At 31.8% G+C, this 15,413-nt stretch overlaps 2 protein-coding genes across 2 annotated transcripts; both read right to left on the bottom strand.

Moving 5' to 3' along the window:
* Positions 1-735: 735 nt before the first annotated feature.
* On the bottom strand, positions 736-3,566 carry LOC116118650. The gene is made up of 2 exons (XM_031404641.1): positions 2,864-3,566; positions 736-1,639 (listed from the first exon to the last, which is right to left on the bottom strand). Exons 1-2 carry the CDS (start codon positions 3,530-3,532, stop codon positions 875-877), a joined length of 1,434 nt encoding a protein of 477 aa, XP_031260501.1. The 5' UTR covers positions 3,533-3,566; the 3' UTR covers positions 736-874.
* Positions 3,567-11,477: 7,911 nt separating this feature from the next.
* LOC116118648 (uncharacterized protein At5g65660) lies at positions 11,478-12,548 on the bottom strand. Its single transcript, XM_031404638.1, has 2 exons — positions 11,979-12,548; positions 11,478-11,854 (listed from the first exon to the last, which is right to left on the bottom strand). Exons 1-2 carry the CDS (start codon positions 12,210-12,212, stop codon positions 11,687-11,689), a joined length of 402 nt encoding a protein of 133 aa, XP_031260498.1. The 5' UTR covers positions 12,213-12,548; the 3' UTR covers positions 11,478-11,686.
* Between the last annotated feature and the right edge of the window lie 2,865 nt (positions 12,549-15,413).

Below are 15,413 nucleotides of genomic sequence, written 5' to 3' on the forward strand. Positions count from 1 at the left end.
CAGATTATGATTATCAACTTAACTTATTGTTTGGATCAGGTTTCTGAATAATTTCAATTTGTAGTATTTTTTTTTTTTTTTAATAATTTGAATTAAACCAAACAAGGTGATCTTACACGCAACAAAAGGAATAAACAATCATTTAGTTGACAATTTTTTCTGAAAAACTATGATGTTAAGCATATAATTTTCAAAGTTCCATGACTTAGAGCCATAATCAATTATGTCAAATAAAATTGTTTTATTCTCTCATATAGCTAAAAGTATGTCTTTAAGAGGCTCAACGAGATGAGGAATTTAAGACTTCTGGAACTTCCACAATGATTCTTTAACCATGCAAATTTATAATGCGAAGATTCAAAATATGAATTTATCAAGATTCTCCAGGATGCTGACAGGAACATCTTGTTCTTGCCTATATTGTTGAAAATTATTACATGGTAATAAGAATAATACTATCTTGAACAAGAACGCAAGTCCAAAAGCTGAAATGTGTGCTAATGTTACCTGCTACCACAACTTCAAACACTATTCTTACTGCATGGCATTTAATTTTATAACAAAACAACAGTCTTGTAATGGTTATTCACATCTCAAATATAGGTAGCTGAATTTCAGTCAAACGTACAATAGTCATCACAAATCAATCCAAATCCCGATATATTAGACATTGCAAATGGATGTAAATACTATTAATTGTAAATTAGCAAAGAACATAAACAAAACTTGCAGGATTCACAATTTCATTTGAAAAAAGAAATTTACAACATATAGGACTTCTAATAATGGGTTAATGCTAAGCAAGCTATGATTTAGCATATAAAATAAATGCATGTTAAATGATACAGTTAAATGGAAGCAAAAAAATAGATCGTTAGAGTTCAGATTCACCTTCATCATCATCACAGCTAACACTATCACAATCAAAATCAAAAGATTCTCTCATGGTATTCGCCTGGAGATGTTGGAGTTGATTAATGGCATTTTGTGCATCAGTAACCATGGCAATTTTTGCTGCTCTGACAACATCAAATTCCAGACCAGGGATCCCCCTTTTATTCTCTTTCCCAGTAACGATTCGGTCTGCCCTTGCAGATGCAGCCTTTCTCTTAGCTTCCCGGTTTTGTAATTGGTCAATATACTTCTCGTGTAATGCAATGTTTTTGACCTGCTTCAATACCGGGGGACTAACCAGAGCTGTCCCACATGAACTACTAAATCTTGAAAGGGGCTTCTTCTGTCCAGAAGATCTCTCTTGGTATTTCTGAAGAAATTCCTGGTTTTTCTGTAAAAGCTTTGGGGTGGAAAGTAAACCATTCTGCCCACTAACTTTAACAGATGAACTAGTGTTGGGCTCAAGGACTGAGAATAGATCTGCTTCATAGTCTTTGTCTATATGACAATTCTTTTGTAACAAATTTCTGACTATTTTCTGAGTAAGATGACTCTTTTGTTTATTGCAACTTGACCTTTTAATCTTTGGTTGAATAGGTTTAAGCAGTTTACTCGCAGAGAGCGAAAATTGTTCAACGGGTGATGAGTTTCTTTTATTTGCTCTAGACTGAGGCCGAGGCTGAGTTGGGGTTAGATGTTCTGAGTGAACTTTATCAAAGCACTCTTGTGATGACTTTCCAGGCACCTGCAATTGATTTCAAATGACTATATAAGTTCACAGTTGATACTACGTCTAAAAGAAAAAAGAAAAAAAACCAAAAAAAACAAACACATTACATAAAGAATCTGCTTCTGCATGTAAAGTTACAAAATGCATCTAACCAAATAATAAGTTTCCTATGACACAATTCAAAGTGATATAAGATAAATCCAAATGGTATGAAACTTGAAAAAAAAATTCAACTCCATAATAGTCTCTTTTGCTTTAGGCAACTACAGCATTTGTCATAAATATATCTTGGTATGAAAAGTACCAATGTAGCTACATTTTAACATAGCTTTTTCTTTATCCCAGGGCTAGAAGAATGAGGGCTTCCAATGATATTGACAACTTCACCACAAGTTGGATGCTTGAACGAATTAATTTTTCACCTAGTATCCCACAGATTAGCTTTTTGGCTTTAAATTTTTTTAGGAATTATAACCTGATTGCAGACAGCTTCAAATCTAATAACTCATTTATAAGTGAGTTTCTTACTTAAAGTCCATTGACATTACCAGTGTGTCTCATTTGCTAAAAAACTGGGTTAATCTTGAAGAGAGACACAAAAAAAATAATAATAATAATAATTGTTAAAGCTAGAACAAAAAAAAACTGTTAAAGCAAGAAAAAAAAATTCAAGAATGCCAAATAGCAACTTTATAAACTAATGAAAAATCATGTTTCCACTTTGATTAACCTTGTTATAAGAACTTGAAGAGGTGCATTCACAAAACTAGAGTTAACTGGATGCTAATATCCAAACAAAATAAGGAAAAAAGCAACAAACATCGGTAACTTGTAACCAATTAGTGATATGGTACTCATGAAACAAGAGTACCAAACTTCTTTACACCCACTCATCAGGTTGAGTCTGCTTTAACTAAAAGCAGATATATCAAATAGAAAAGCACATAAGACCAAATTGCAAAGACCATTCAAATAACCCACTCTAGGCATGTTAGTTTCAATCCCGCAATTTCACTCTTGTGCAGATAAAAATCTAAACTCTTAAATGTAAAAAGCCATCAATAATACCAATGACTTAAATTCTCCACAGTCACCAATAAACTAACTTTTATGACATAAATAGCTCATGAAACATTTTGTTCAATATAGCTGAAGAAGCACATATTTATTCACTTTACTAATAATAATTCAATAGAAACATATTCATAAACCAACAGGAATGACGTTAAAGCACAATACCAGCTTAGAAACCTTCTTCCAGAAATGAGGAGTGGGCTTCGTAGCGAAATATGCTCTCTGCAATGCCACCTCTTGTTCTTTTGTCCACCCTTCAATTCTTATTTTACCACTCTTTTTACCTTCCTCGCCACACTTCCTTTCTCTCTTAACATTAATCTCTTCATTCTCTTCTCCAATTTCTCTGTCCTTCATCTTCATTCCTTCAGCTCTAAACGCCTTCAAACCCATTACAATACTGATCCTAGGCACCTCAATTTCCTCACACAATTTCACACCCACTTCACTTTTTCTCTTACGTTTCTTAAATTTGGCTGCACTGGACCTCTTCTTCGACTTTTCATTTCCACTCTTCTTGACAACTTGTTCAGCAATTGGGTTACTACAAAATCTTGGAGACCGCCTAAGACTCTGTGAAGAGACAACCCCGTCGTTCAATCTTGGAGGTTCTCTGGAACCACAACTCGGTCGACACGGTTCTTTTGAAGCTTTGATTTTGCGGGTCTGGGTTTTTGGTGTAGAATCCAATCTGGCCGAGCGTCGACGATTGTTTGTGAATTTGGGGTTCTGGGTGTTCGGATCTTGCGGTTGTGGCGGTGGGGTTTTATGAAGGTGAAGAAACCTGGCAGATCTACGGAGAGGGGTGTTGACAACGGAGGTTGAGTTGGTCATTTTTGAAAATGGTTGGTGGTGGGTTTTTGAGAGGGAAATGGAGTTAGGGTTTTAGTATTCAAAATTTGAAAGGAGATGAAGAAGAAGGTAAAGTATCCTTGGGAAGGAGGTTTGAGGCCCAATTCTTATTGCGCTAAGTAATGGGCTTCAACCAGCCCCGTCAAATTGATTATTATCCCTTATTTTTTATATGTAACAAGTTTAACCTTAAATAATCACTTCATAATTTTGAATATGTTCATTCTCTATTTTATATATTTTTTTTAATTTTTAAACTTTAATTTTTACATAAATCTTAAATCTAAATTCTCTAAATCATTGGAACTTTTTTTTTTTCAAATAATTCTCTATTTGACGAAAATATATTACTAATGCTATGACAAAATTAATCACACGATGGAATGAATTTGTATATGAATTTGAAGAAGAAAAAAGTTAGCTATAAATTTGAAATTGAGAAAAACATATATAAACAAAAAAACCTAATTAAGAAATTGGAGAAAAGTAGTTTAAACAAAAACCTTAACTAAGTTTGAAATTGGAGAAAATTAGTGTAATAAAAAAACCCTAATTAAGTTTGAAATTGGGAGAAAAATAATGCAAAAAAAAACCTTAGTTAAACAGGGTAGTAAATGGGATTTGAAAAGAATTTTTCAAAATATAATAGAGGTGTATTTTGCAACAAGGGATAGTGATCAATTTTATCCCTAGTCTTAGCGAAGGAAAATGGTGAAATTTCAATTCTTTTATTTATTTATTTAAATTCTACTCAATCTCTTTCCAAACCCCAATATCAATTAACATAATTTTAAAAAATAATTTAAAAATATATTATATTTTATTCCAAGATTACCGCTCTGTAATATTTTCTTCCTAAATATCTTTGTTAACTCCACTATTTATATTTTTTTTCTTGAATTATGTTTAAGCTACCATTTTTTTATACTGAATTTGAATCTAAATACATCCATTCAACAATATATTTCATCTTCAAAACCTTGTTGTCGGTTATCAAGCTTTTTCACGGTTTTTCTTTCACCAAGAAAATTGAGATGGGAAAAGATCAAACAAAACAAAAAATCTAGAAAAAAAATTCAAAACTTACTTTTTCATGATTATTGCTTCCATTGATTGAAATCATTTCCATCACTCTGAGTCTTTTATCTTAAAACACAATTCCAAACATATAAAAGGATTTAGGGTTTTAAAAAAAAGAGTATCTTTTTTTTTTTTTTTTTTGGTATAACAGGTTTAAAAAATATATTAATTTTTTAAAAACTACTATTAGAACTTAGAATGAGATAAGTAGGGTTTAAATAACACCATTCATTTTTTTTTCTTCTCGATTAACTTTGGAGTCACCCGAAAATATAGTTTTTGTTCCAAGTAGTGAACCTGATTTTAAATGTTTCTTTGTTCTTTTTTAATTTTATTTATTATAAATTTCATTTTCATTTATGTCTTTAACTTAGTTGAGGTGCACATAACTGGATCAAATACCCTCGGTCATTAAAAAAAAAAAAAAAATCGTTTTAGAGAGTTGAGTGATTGATATTTAGAAGGTGAGAAACTAAAACCATTGTATTTTCGTAGTTCTTTTTTATTACTGAAATTACGTCTTCCATGAACATAGTCATTCTCGATGAATCACGTAAAATCGTGTGTCACGTGTTGCGGTTGTTTATTTGCTTGATGGTTTTAACTTTTAATCTTTATGTCATTTTGGTTTACTAAGTCTATTCAAACAAGGTCTTGAAGATGTTTTTTGGGTCTGTTCCCACATATTCGATAAAAGTGTGGACAAATGCATACTAAGTTCATATTAGGTGTGACACCAAACACGTCTATTTCTTTTTAAATGGGAATTATAACAACCACCCCTTATAGTTTGATGATAGAGTTTGAGATATGATCTGTCTATATAAGGAACATAGACCCTTAAAACAAGAGATAGAGAGATTAATTTACAAAATTCTTCATTGATAACCATAATCTAGATTTAAGTTATTATATAGTCTTACACTTGACTTCAAATGACTCTAAAGGACTTAATTGCTTAATTCAAATCTAAAAAATATTCATCATAATTATAAAATGACAGTAGATTATCCTAATTTTATCCTAATAAGATAATAGTATATTATAAAAGATATGAAGGACTTAACATAATTATCCTAATTCTAAAATAATCATAACATTGGTCTAAGCAACACCGTACCTAAGGATTTTGGAGTTTCTAAATGTATAATTCCAATAAGAGTAGAGTAAATCTCAGGTTGAACTATAAGGGCTTCTACAGAAAATCTAATTTAGAATGAAACAAGATTCTCAGATGGTAGTACAAACAATTAACTGGTATCAAACCTCCTGTTTAAATCCCAATGTAAAGACTTCATCAACAGTATTCCCGAATAAATTCGTGGGCTGAAAAGTAAAACTTCATTCTACTCATAAACCAGTTGATAATTAGTGTTAAGTCGAGGACTGAGAAAAAGTCTGCTTCGTAATCTTGGTTTTCATGTAATTTTATAGCAAGAAATGTCTGATGCTTTCTATGCTAGATGACACTCTGGTTTATTGCAACGTGACATTTTAATCTTCAGCTGAATAGGTTTTAAGGAGTTTACTCACGAGAGTAAAAAGTTCAATGGATATTGAGTTTTATGGTCAGAGTGGATCAAAGCAATCTTTTGCAGACTTCTGGGGAATATGTCAAATGACAATGGATACTGGATACCATGTAAATGAACATACGGATAGAATGTCCTGCTGCATATGAAGTTAGCAAAATTATCATCTAACCAAATAAAAAGTTTCCCATGACAAGTTTCAAAGTGATAAATGCAAATGGTATGGAACTCTATAATATGTGAGTCGGCTTTGTTTATGGACACCAACACTACCATAAAAACTTTAGTACAATAAAGTACCAGTGTAGCTACACTTTAAAATCATCATAAAAAGGGGAAAAAAATGACAGACAACAGGATTAGCATACTTCTTTACACCCTCTGATCAAGTTAAGTGTGTGGTTTGGGTGAAGGCATATATAACAAATTATAAGGCTAATAAGACCATTCAAAAATAACCTACTCTTAGCATGTTAGGTTCAAACCCTGCAATTCATGTAAAAATCTAAACCCTAGAATACACAAAAAACCGTCTCCAATCGCCATAATCTAACTTTTAATTTTATTACATGGAATAAGGCATTAAACATTTTCTCAATAAGCTCCATTGACGCTTGAGTTTCAAGACTTACAAGTAATTAGACACTTTTCCTTATCGATTTTTAAGGTAACTTTATGTGTGTATCTAATAATTGGGTATTAGCGTAAGAAACAAGTGGAAAGTGCCCTCATTACGGAGAAGGCAACATAGGAAAGATTGTTAAGTTGTAACCCCCACCGTGTTGGCTTCAACAAAATCACCTAGCTAACTAGGTGAACGAATCATTGTAACTAAGGTTATAACCATTTAGGTATCTCTTTCGTAAATCGATTTTTGGGTGAATTATACCTGATATGTAGATAACAGTGTTCTGTTCTTGAGATATTATGGTTGAAAAGCCGACGGATCTACTGTGAGGTCAAGTGTGTTGATAATGGAATTTCTCTTAGACAATTTTGCAAATTTCGTTTTTGAGAGGGAAAGTGGATTTAGCACCAACTCTCAAAATATGCTTTAAATTTTCAATTTCAGATGATACCTCACATCATCCAAATTTCAATAAATCATTCCATTACCTACTATAAAAAAAGAAAAAAAAAAATAAAAAAATGCACTAACATTTAAATTTCCAGACTGGTGACAATGATTAACAGAGCTTTAAACCCTATCTGAAAAATAATGATATATGTATTTGAACTATATACAAGTCTACATTCATCTCATTTTCTCCCTTTCTAGGTCTTTGTTTGGAATATTAAAACATTACTTAAACTTGCTAAATATTTAGGTCACTTAAACCGTAAATAAAATTGGATTAAAATATGAAACTTATGTACCTAACTTTGCGATTGGCTCAACAACTGATATAATATCGAATCAATAATCTTACATTACTTTGGAGAATCTAATAACAACTAAACTATTAATAAATGAAAATCTTAGGTTATCTAATCCACCGTGTACCATTAAAAGAGGTTGAATATTATAAAATATAGACAAAAACCTAACTTATGTAACAGGATTTCCACTATAACTACTAATGTAACTAATCACATAGAAACAAGGATTAAACATTAATTGATTGTTGTTGTGGCTTATATAGCTCACTACATCAACGTCACTGAATCCACTTCAATCTTCTTCAGGTTATTTCTTTTTTCAATATAATCATAACAATGTCTTTAAATATTAAATGCAAATTAAAATAATGCATATATAGGGTTGAAATTCAATAACCCCATCTTTTTACACAAGTTTTGACACAAAATTTGAACATAGATTGTGTATTCAAACAGTTGAGGTTATATCTAAATATCAAAGTGTATAAATCTGAGGTCCTAGATTAATAATTGATTCAAGGTTAATCGAATTCAAAATCTTTTAATAATAAGTATAGAATTCTGACAAACTATCCACTATTTGATCCAATTCCTTTAAATTGTATCATATTTTATATATTTATTATTTGGCTTTTAAAATCCGTGTAGAGCATCTTCTTAACGACATCAAGGCTTGGGCGTCAAATCATTAATATTAAAATAATACAATTTGAAGAATGGATTTTGATTCGAGAAAGATTGGCAATTTCAATGGAATGTGTTGAAGATGCTAGACGGTAAGAATAAGATCAAACAAAAATCCACTTTATTTGGTGAAGAGATAGAAAAAATAAATAAAAATAAAATGTTACATCATGAACACTGTTGGATAAGAGCAATAAGAAAGCACTAGCAAATGTGTTTGACCCCATGTGATGAAAAGGGTCCCTTTTTTACACTGCTTATCATCCGTACGTTTTAACATCTTAATTTAATTAATTTAAACTTCATTTTTTATAATATTCAACAAGATGGGGCCACTTTTGCTTTTAGGCGGGCCCTGCAGACGGTGTGTTGTATACAATGACAAATTACAAGTTTGGCAGTTGGGTGTTGAGATCATAAATTATGTTTAGAATAAAGTTTGAATAAAATATTTCCATAATTTTGATGGAGTTTTCATCTGATTTTATTATGTTCAAAAATCCCATATATTATTATTGTTATTATTATAAAACCATTTCTCACAATAATCTTAAACTTGAAAATTTAACATAAATATTCTGAATGTTGGCAATTAAATGTTAAACGTTGATGTACTATTACCAAATTATCAAATTATCTACACAAAAATACATCTTTGGGCAGGGAGGTAACCACACTATAATATATGGGTTCAATTGAACCCACTCAAACTTTGAAAAAAAATACAAAAAGACTATGTATTTTATAAACAATTTTGACCCTAATTAAATTCATATTGCCCTTACAAAATTTTATTATAAATTTATTAATTTAAATATTTTGAACCCACTCATTAAAAATCTTAGCTACATCCTTGTTTCTAGTTCTAAGCGTGTAAGTGTTTTTATTACCTAAACTCTTTATTAAAAATAGTTTATTCATAAAAACAAGAGTCCAACAGACTCTTTATTCTTTAAATATAAATTAAAAAATGAGTTTGACTTTCTGCATCAATAGAGTCAAATTTTACTCTCTATCTTAATTTTAATTAATAAATTATAAGTTTTTATGTATTTTATTTTTTTATTTTCTCTCTTTTTAAATATGTTTCTACGCATTGCTCTCCACGTCTACAGAGTATTAAATTTGAATAAAAAAATTATTCTTTATATTTACAAATTAATGAAGATGTTTTTTATTTATATTAAAAGTACTCTTTAAAATAAAGAATACTATTGAATATGCTCCAAGAAATTTTAATCATTTTATCTCCGTTGCATTTCTACGAGCTTCATTAAGAAAATTCATAATGTTTGCTGGATACACAAAATTATAACACAGGAATTACCATCTTCCAACTTCCATCCCTATAACACAGGAATTACCATCTTCCAACTTCCATCCCTAAACTCATCTACTTCAAAGTTTCATTACAAAATTTTAACGGGTGATCATTGAGGTATTTGATTTATCATTTTTATTTTTGCTTCATTGAAATGTGGGATATGTTCGTTTTAAATATTTTTCTGTTTTTTATTTAATATGGGCACCCTAAAGATCCAAAGCTGGATATTGAAGATGGAGCGTGGGGACTATGGAGCGTGGGGAGAGTATTACAGAGGAGAAGACAGAGACATAAAGGACGAATGGTCAATCAAATCAAATCAAATTGGAAAAATAAGAAACTAAAAAACAATAAAAATCAAATCAAATCATAATCACGGATGAGTACAAAGTGGTGGTACTGGGGAAGGTGTTGGTTAGTGGGTTGAACAGTGAAATTAGGTCATGAAAAAAGATGATCTATTGTTATTATTATTTTTGAAGTTTTCTCATTGTGGGGGATTTATGTTTTCCTTCCACTTTTCTGTGACGTCAAAAGGCATTCATCGTATCTTGAAAAATTCTAATTCTATTTCTATTTCCTTTTTTCGCATCATTTTCGTTTGCATTTGAATTTAAACGTGTTCTACCCGACTCTTTCTTCTTTATTAAATTCTCTTTGTTAGATTTCATATAATCATCAATCAACTCAACCCAAATAAACTCCTCAAATCAAAAAAATATTTATTAAATTATTTTTCTCACATCCTAAAAATTTAGATTCACGTTTATCTAATCTTTAAAGGATTTAACAATTCGTAAAGTTTACCATCTAAGTGTTATAATCCTTTGTATAAACTATAAAATATGAAGTTTTAAATCCTATTTAAACATCAAAACATAATAAACAAAGAATTCTGATATGTGTTATCAAAAAAAAAATTACAAAAGAAAAAAAAAACTCTCTAATTCTAAAGCAATTACAACTCAATTTACTGATGCGCATTTATTTAAGTTCAACTAAGTTTTTTAAATTTTCCTGAGTTTTTGAGTTAATTTTTACTCAATTGATAATTTCAAAACCTTGAAAGATAAGTTAAGCCGTAAGTTAAGCCGTATGCAAATTGATTAGGATACTTTCGAGGAAAAAGAAAAAAAGAAAATTAGTGACGATGCAAAGATAAAACTTTTCATTTCTACTCTTTCTTTTCCTTCTTCTTCTTTCTTCATCTTCCTTTAAAGCAAATATGTACTGGGTGTGTGTCTCAATAACTACCAATGATGCAAAGAGAGTAGCAAATCTTTAGGGAATTCCTTAAAGATTTGCCACTCTCAATTAGGACATGGCAGACCTCGACGTTAAGTGGGTTATGTGTAAACAAACCTTTTCTTTTTTATTTGCTCCTTGAATGAGATTAATTAATTTACGCCAATAGTTTTCTGGTTCAAGAAAAGTAGTCACTCAAAAACCCATTAAAGTTTTAATGCACTAATAATCAACCATCATTAGCTTGCCAAAATTTCGCTTGACTTGTAAGCCAAATAACAGTGTAAAACATTAAAAATTAAGGAGTAGGGCTGTCTTATTAGGACACTTACCTAATTTGAATTACCACTGCCTTATCTTAAGATTTGTTCATTAATTGGCCAATCGTCATTCCATAAACAATATTCAGATTAATTAGTTTGACAGCGATTTGAGATCGACCCTTTGGTTAATCAATGTCATATTAACATTTCTCTTTCAAAAAGTAATTGGTTGTTGGTGTAATTTAATATGACCCCCGGCTGCAAAATTTACGGAGGCCAACTTTCTTTAACAAAACAGAGAGAAAATATTTTATATTTTTCTGTAATATGGACATGAAATGATGCAGCTGCCTCCCAAATATTACTACTGAGTTACAGAAGGTTTCTGCATATTGTTATCAAAGATTTTTTTTTTTTCTTCCATTCCCAGGTTCAAATTTGCTGTTTCTCAGTTGTCCCTGAGACATTACATGTTTATACTGATAAACTTAGATGATGAAAACAAATTGTAATATTTTACAAAATGACTTGTGATTCTTATATACTGGGGAAAGGTAAAAATGATGGTAAAACTAGATTTATAACTAAATGAAATTGTATATACATCAAATGATCAATCTTACAAATGCTAATACAAAGGCACTGGAAAACGTGGCAACTTCGGCGGCTTCTGCACTTTGACAACAATATTTTCTGCTCGAGGAGGCTGACAGGGACATGGTAAAGCTATAAACTTTGGGACCTGATCTCCTGGCATTAGTACTGGCAAACTCTGGCTCTGGTTTTTCTTCACATTCTAGAAACACAAAACAATTTAGTGTTAGGTCAATAGTTTAACTTTCTGGGTTATTTTTCTCAAGAGATTATGTTTAAAAAAAAAAAAAAAAAAAAAGGACCCTTAAACGAGAGCGGAAAATTACCATGTCTGCAGGTTTAGATTTGGAGGGTGAGCCTTCAATGTCAGGGTGAGGATTCATGTCGTCGGAGAAAGATCGACGGAGGGATCTAAGTTTGTCCCAGTGGTAGCAGCAGGAGAAGATGCCGCTTAAGCTGAATATGATAATCAAAAGGAGGGCAGTGCCAAGAGGGAATCCTAGAGAGGGGCGAGAGGGGTCTCCTCCGTGGGATGGTGAAAAATTCGGACTCTCCATCATACACAACAAACCTGCAACAATTCTGCCTTGATGAATACCCTCTTCCTTCTCTCATATGTTGTGCAAAGAGAAATAGAGAAAGAAAATTAGAAGGAAAAGTAACTGAAGGAAAAAAGCTGAAGAGTGAGTGAATGAATGTTAATGGGGGCAAATGGAGAAGGGAATTGGGGTAATTTATAAAAGGAATGGAGACTGGATTATAGGTACGTGTAAAGGTACAGGTTAATGCCCTGAAGTCCGGGCCCTAGTACGGAAGGAGTAGGGCCGGTTTTGTTGGGTGGAAAGCATGAAGAAAAGCTTTGATTTGCTTGCTTGTTTTGTTAGGAATCAAAGAATGGAGAAACCGAGAAAGAGATGATAAAAATATGGTCACGAGAAGGCAATTTGAGTGCATAAATGTGAACAGAACATGGAAACTGGACAGTGGTTATTAGCTGTCATGTTCCATTTGGTTGTAAGGCTGCTCTTTCTTTTATTATGGATTATGGCCCCTACTATTATATGCTTTCATGTATTTCTACTCCTTGTGTTACAAGCATTAATTTCCAATTGGTTTTGGTTTACCCATTTCTACTTTTGGCTCTTAGAACACTCAACAGAACTATTTCAATTCGTCATAATCCAATAGGTTAGGTATTACTTTGAAAAGGAAGAAGAGCAGAGCGCTTTAGTTTCCCTAGATGGTTTTAATGCTCCTCTAAGGAGGAAGGAGATTGAAAGATGGAGTTGAGATGGGCCAATGGGGGATTGGCCTTTTGAGCTCCTAAAGCTAAAGGACAAGAGATGAAACACAGCACTCAACTATAAACAGAAAAAGGGGAAAAGTAAAATCAACAGATTTTCCTAGTGTTTTTAATTTAGTGGTTTCTTTAAAGCAGAAGAAAGGACCGAAATATTAGAAAAAAACTGACCCAAGTTACAGAAGTAGGCGGCTAAAATACAAGACAGCAAGGCAATGGTGTTGATAGCTTAGAAGACATGTCGTGTGGAATTCAAATTTTAATCACTTAGGAAAGGTTTCACTTCTTTTTTGACTTAAAACACATTTCCCACCAGAAACAATTGAAAAATGATTCAATTAATTGGCATGTTTTTTTAATTCATTTTGTGGACCTGTTTCTTTGAAACTGACTAATTTGCATCATCACAATATTTTCCCAGAAAAGAAGAAAAAAGATATTTAACTGTGAAAACATGTGTGGTTGCTGGATTCAATTTACAGGATTCGGGTAGCTATTAGTTAAAGTAGTACGTACTGGTCCTGTACGAGTCTCAGAATCAGGTCATTGCTGACTGTAAGAAGGCGAGACATATCTATTTGCAGGTCATTTTCATCAATTTTTTAAATGGGCTAATAGTGTTCTTATCATCCATGACTATGGACACTGTCACACTAGCTTGCTTCCCAACAAGGGTATATATAAATATCCTTTTGGCCATCTCATTCCCTAGTCCCTACTCAGATGTGCAACTTCTTGGTAGTTTCTTTTGGATATTATCCAGTAAAGGAAATGCCAGCGTTGACCCATGATAGAAGTAGAGATTGAGGATGAGCTGTAAAAACAGCTATTCTGTGTGCGCACATATATTTTTAATAATTTGCTGAAATTCAATAATATTATACAATAAATATATTTTTAAATATAACTTTTACAGGGGTGAAATTTAATATATTTTTACAAAATTTTAAATGTAATTTAACATAAATTTTTAATATATGTGAGTAGGTTCTAGTTCTAGAAATCAGGAACAAGCCGGTTTTGGTTCCAGTTCCAATTCCACCCTTGCAAGAACCGGGAACTAAAACCAAAACCAAGATCTGGGTACCCGGGTAGGAATCGAGACTGAATTGTAATTTTTAAAGGGTTTATTTGTCATTTTTAAAAAAATAGAAGATAATTAAAATAAATCCGAATACTCGGACCGGAACCAGAACCTATGTTTTAGGTTCAAGTTCTAGTTCATGGCTTCTCGATTCCAAATCTAAGGAATCGGTTGGTTCTGGTTTCGGTTCTAGATCCTTTGAATTTGGACCCCTAATGCTAATGTATTTGGCAAAGCGGTTAGTCACTTCATTTTATAATTTTAGGTCAAGGGTTTGAACCATTCAAATAACATGGGTAAATTTTGAGAGTATCAATGTCAATAACCCTTATGTTATAGCATATGTGTAGATTACAATCAGCCTGTAGTTGTATGAAATATCTTTAAGAATCCTAATTGAGTCTTATGTCACTAAGGGATGTCTTGACATGTGGATTAATATCTTTCTTTACAAACCAGTTTTAAAAGTGAATTCTACCCCTTTGGTATCAAGTCCAGCCAAGTTAATGCATTGTTATCTTTTCATCAATTGCTCTTGGGACCCTTATCTATTACTTTTGTCACTTACTGTATCTTAAAGTTATGATTTCTGAGTCTGTCAGTGCCTGATAGTTTCCAACTACAATCTGAGTTTCAAAGTGGTGAAAAAATCTGCAAATAATATCTCAACTTAATGTTGAGAACAGTTGTTAGACATTAAAGCAGCACAAAGTCAGAGGTATTTATCAATTTATCTGCAGAATCAACATGTTCATAAGTGCGCATTTTTAATATCTGATTCATTAACTCTCTACACCAAATATGAAGCTTGGGGGGGATTAGATTATCTTTTTCATTATGGAAAATCCAGTATAGATTGAACATCTCTTTCCATTCTGTACCTACTACCTACATGTTGGATATGGATAAGAAACTTCTGATAGCTTTTTACAAGTAAACCTAAGCTTAGTAATTATTAATGGGTCGTGCCTTTTCAATTCCTTGGATAATTTCACACTAACCTATCATTATATAAGATACAGGCAGCTAAAGCAAAGACGTTGCCGTCTCAAATTTGAGAAAAAGTAATACTATGTTTATAAAGAAATTTTATAAAAAATTTCATACAAAGTTTAGGATTTAAGGTTTAGGGTTTTACCACCTCACTTTGTATGGAAATCCTTGTAAGATTTCTTTAGAAGTATAATATTATTGTTTGAAAAATGCCGATAAGTTCAAATCAAGCAATTCTAATGGCATTTGTGCAGCCTTTATAAAGTAACTTCAGTTTAGAGAACTCTTTTCTTTTTCTTTCTTTCTTCTTCAACTCTTGGAAAAGCTCCAAGCTGTCTAAGCCAAACACCAAAAGTATATAGCACTAATTTGTGCATGTTATGT

This window comes from Pistacia vera, unplaced genomic scaffold, assembly GCF_008641045.1.
Source record: "Pistacia vera cultivar Batoury unplaced genomic scaffold, PisVer_v2 Contig851, whole genome shotgun sequence".
In the NCBI taxonomy this organism is placed as follows: domain Eukaryota; kingdom Viridiplantae; phylum Streptophyta; class Magnoliopsida; order Sapindales; family Anacardiaceae; genus Pistacia; species Pistacia vera.

What these genes read in the sequence shown, in the direction of transcription:
- LOC116118650 (XM_031404641.1), bottom strand. Translation starts at nt 3,532, where the DNA reads ATGACCAACTCAACCTCCGTTGTCAACACCCCTCTCCGTAGATCTGCC. An exon ending in GGAAGAAGGTTTCTAAGCTG is followed by an intron (nt 1,640 to 2,863) that starts GTATTGTGCTTT and finishes AATCAATTGCAG; the next exon opens with GTGCCTGGAAAGTCATCACA.
- LOC116118648 (XM_031404638.1), bottom strand. Translation starts at nt 12,212, where the DNA reads ATGATGGAGAGTCCGAATTTTTCACCATCCCACGGAGGAGACCCCTCT. An exon ending in AATCTAAACCTGCAGACATG is followed by an intron (nt 11,855 to 11,978) that starts GTAATTTTCCGC and finishes TTGTGTTTCTAG; the next exon opens with AATGTGAAGAAAAACCAGAG.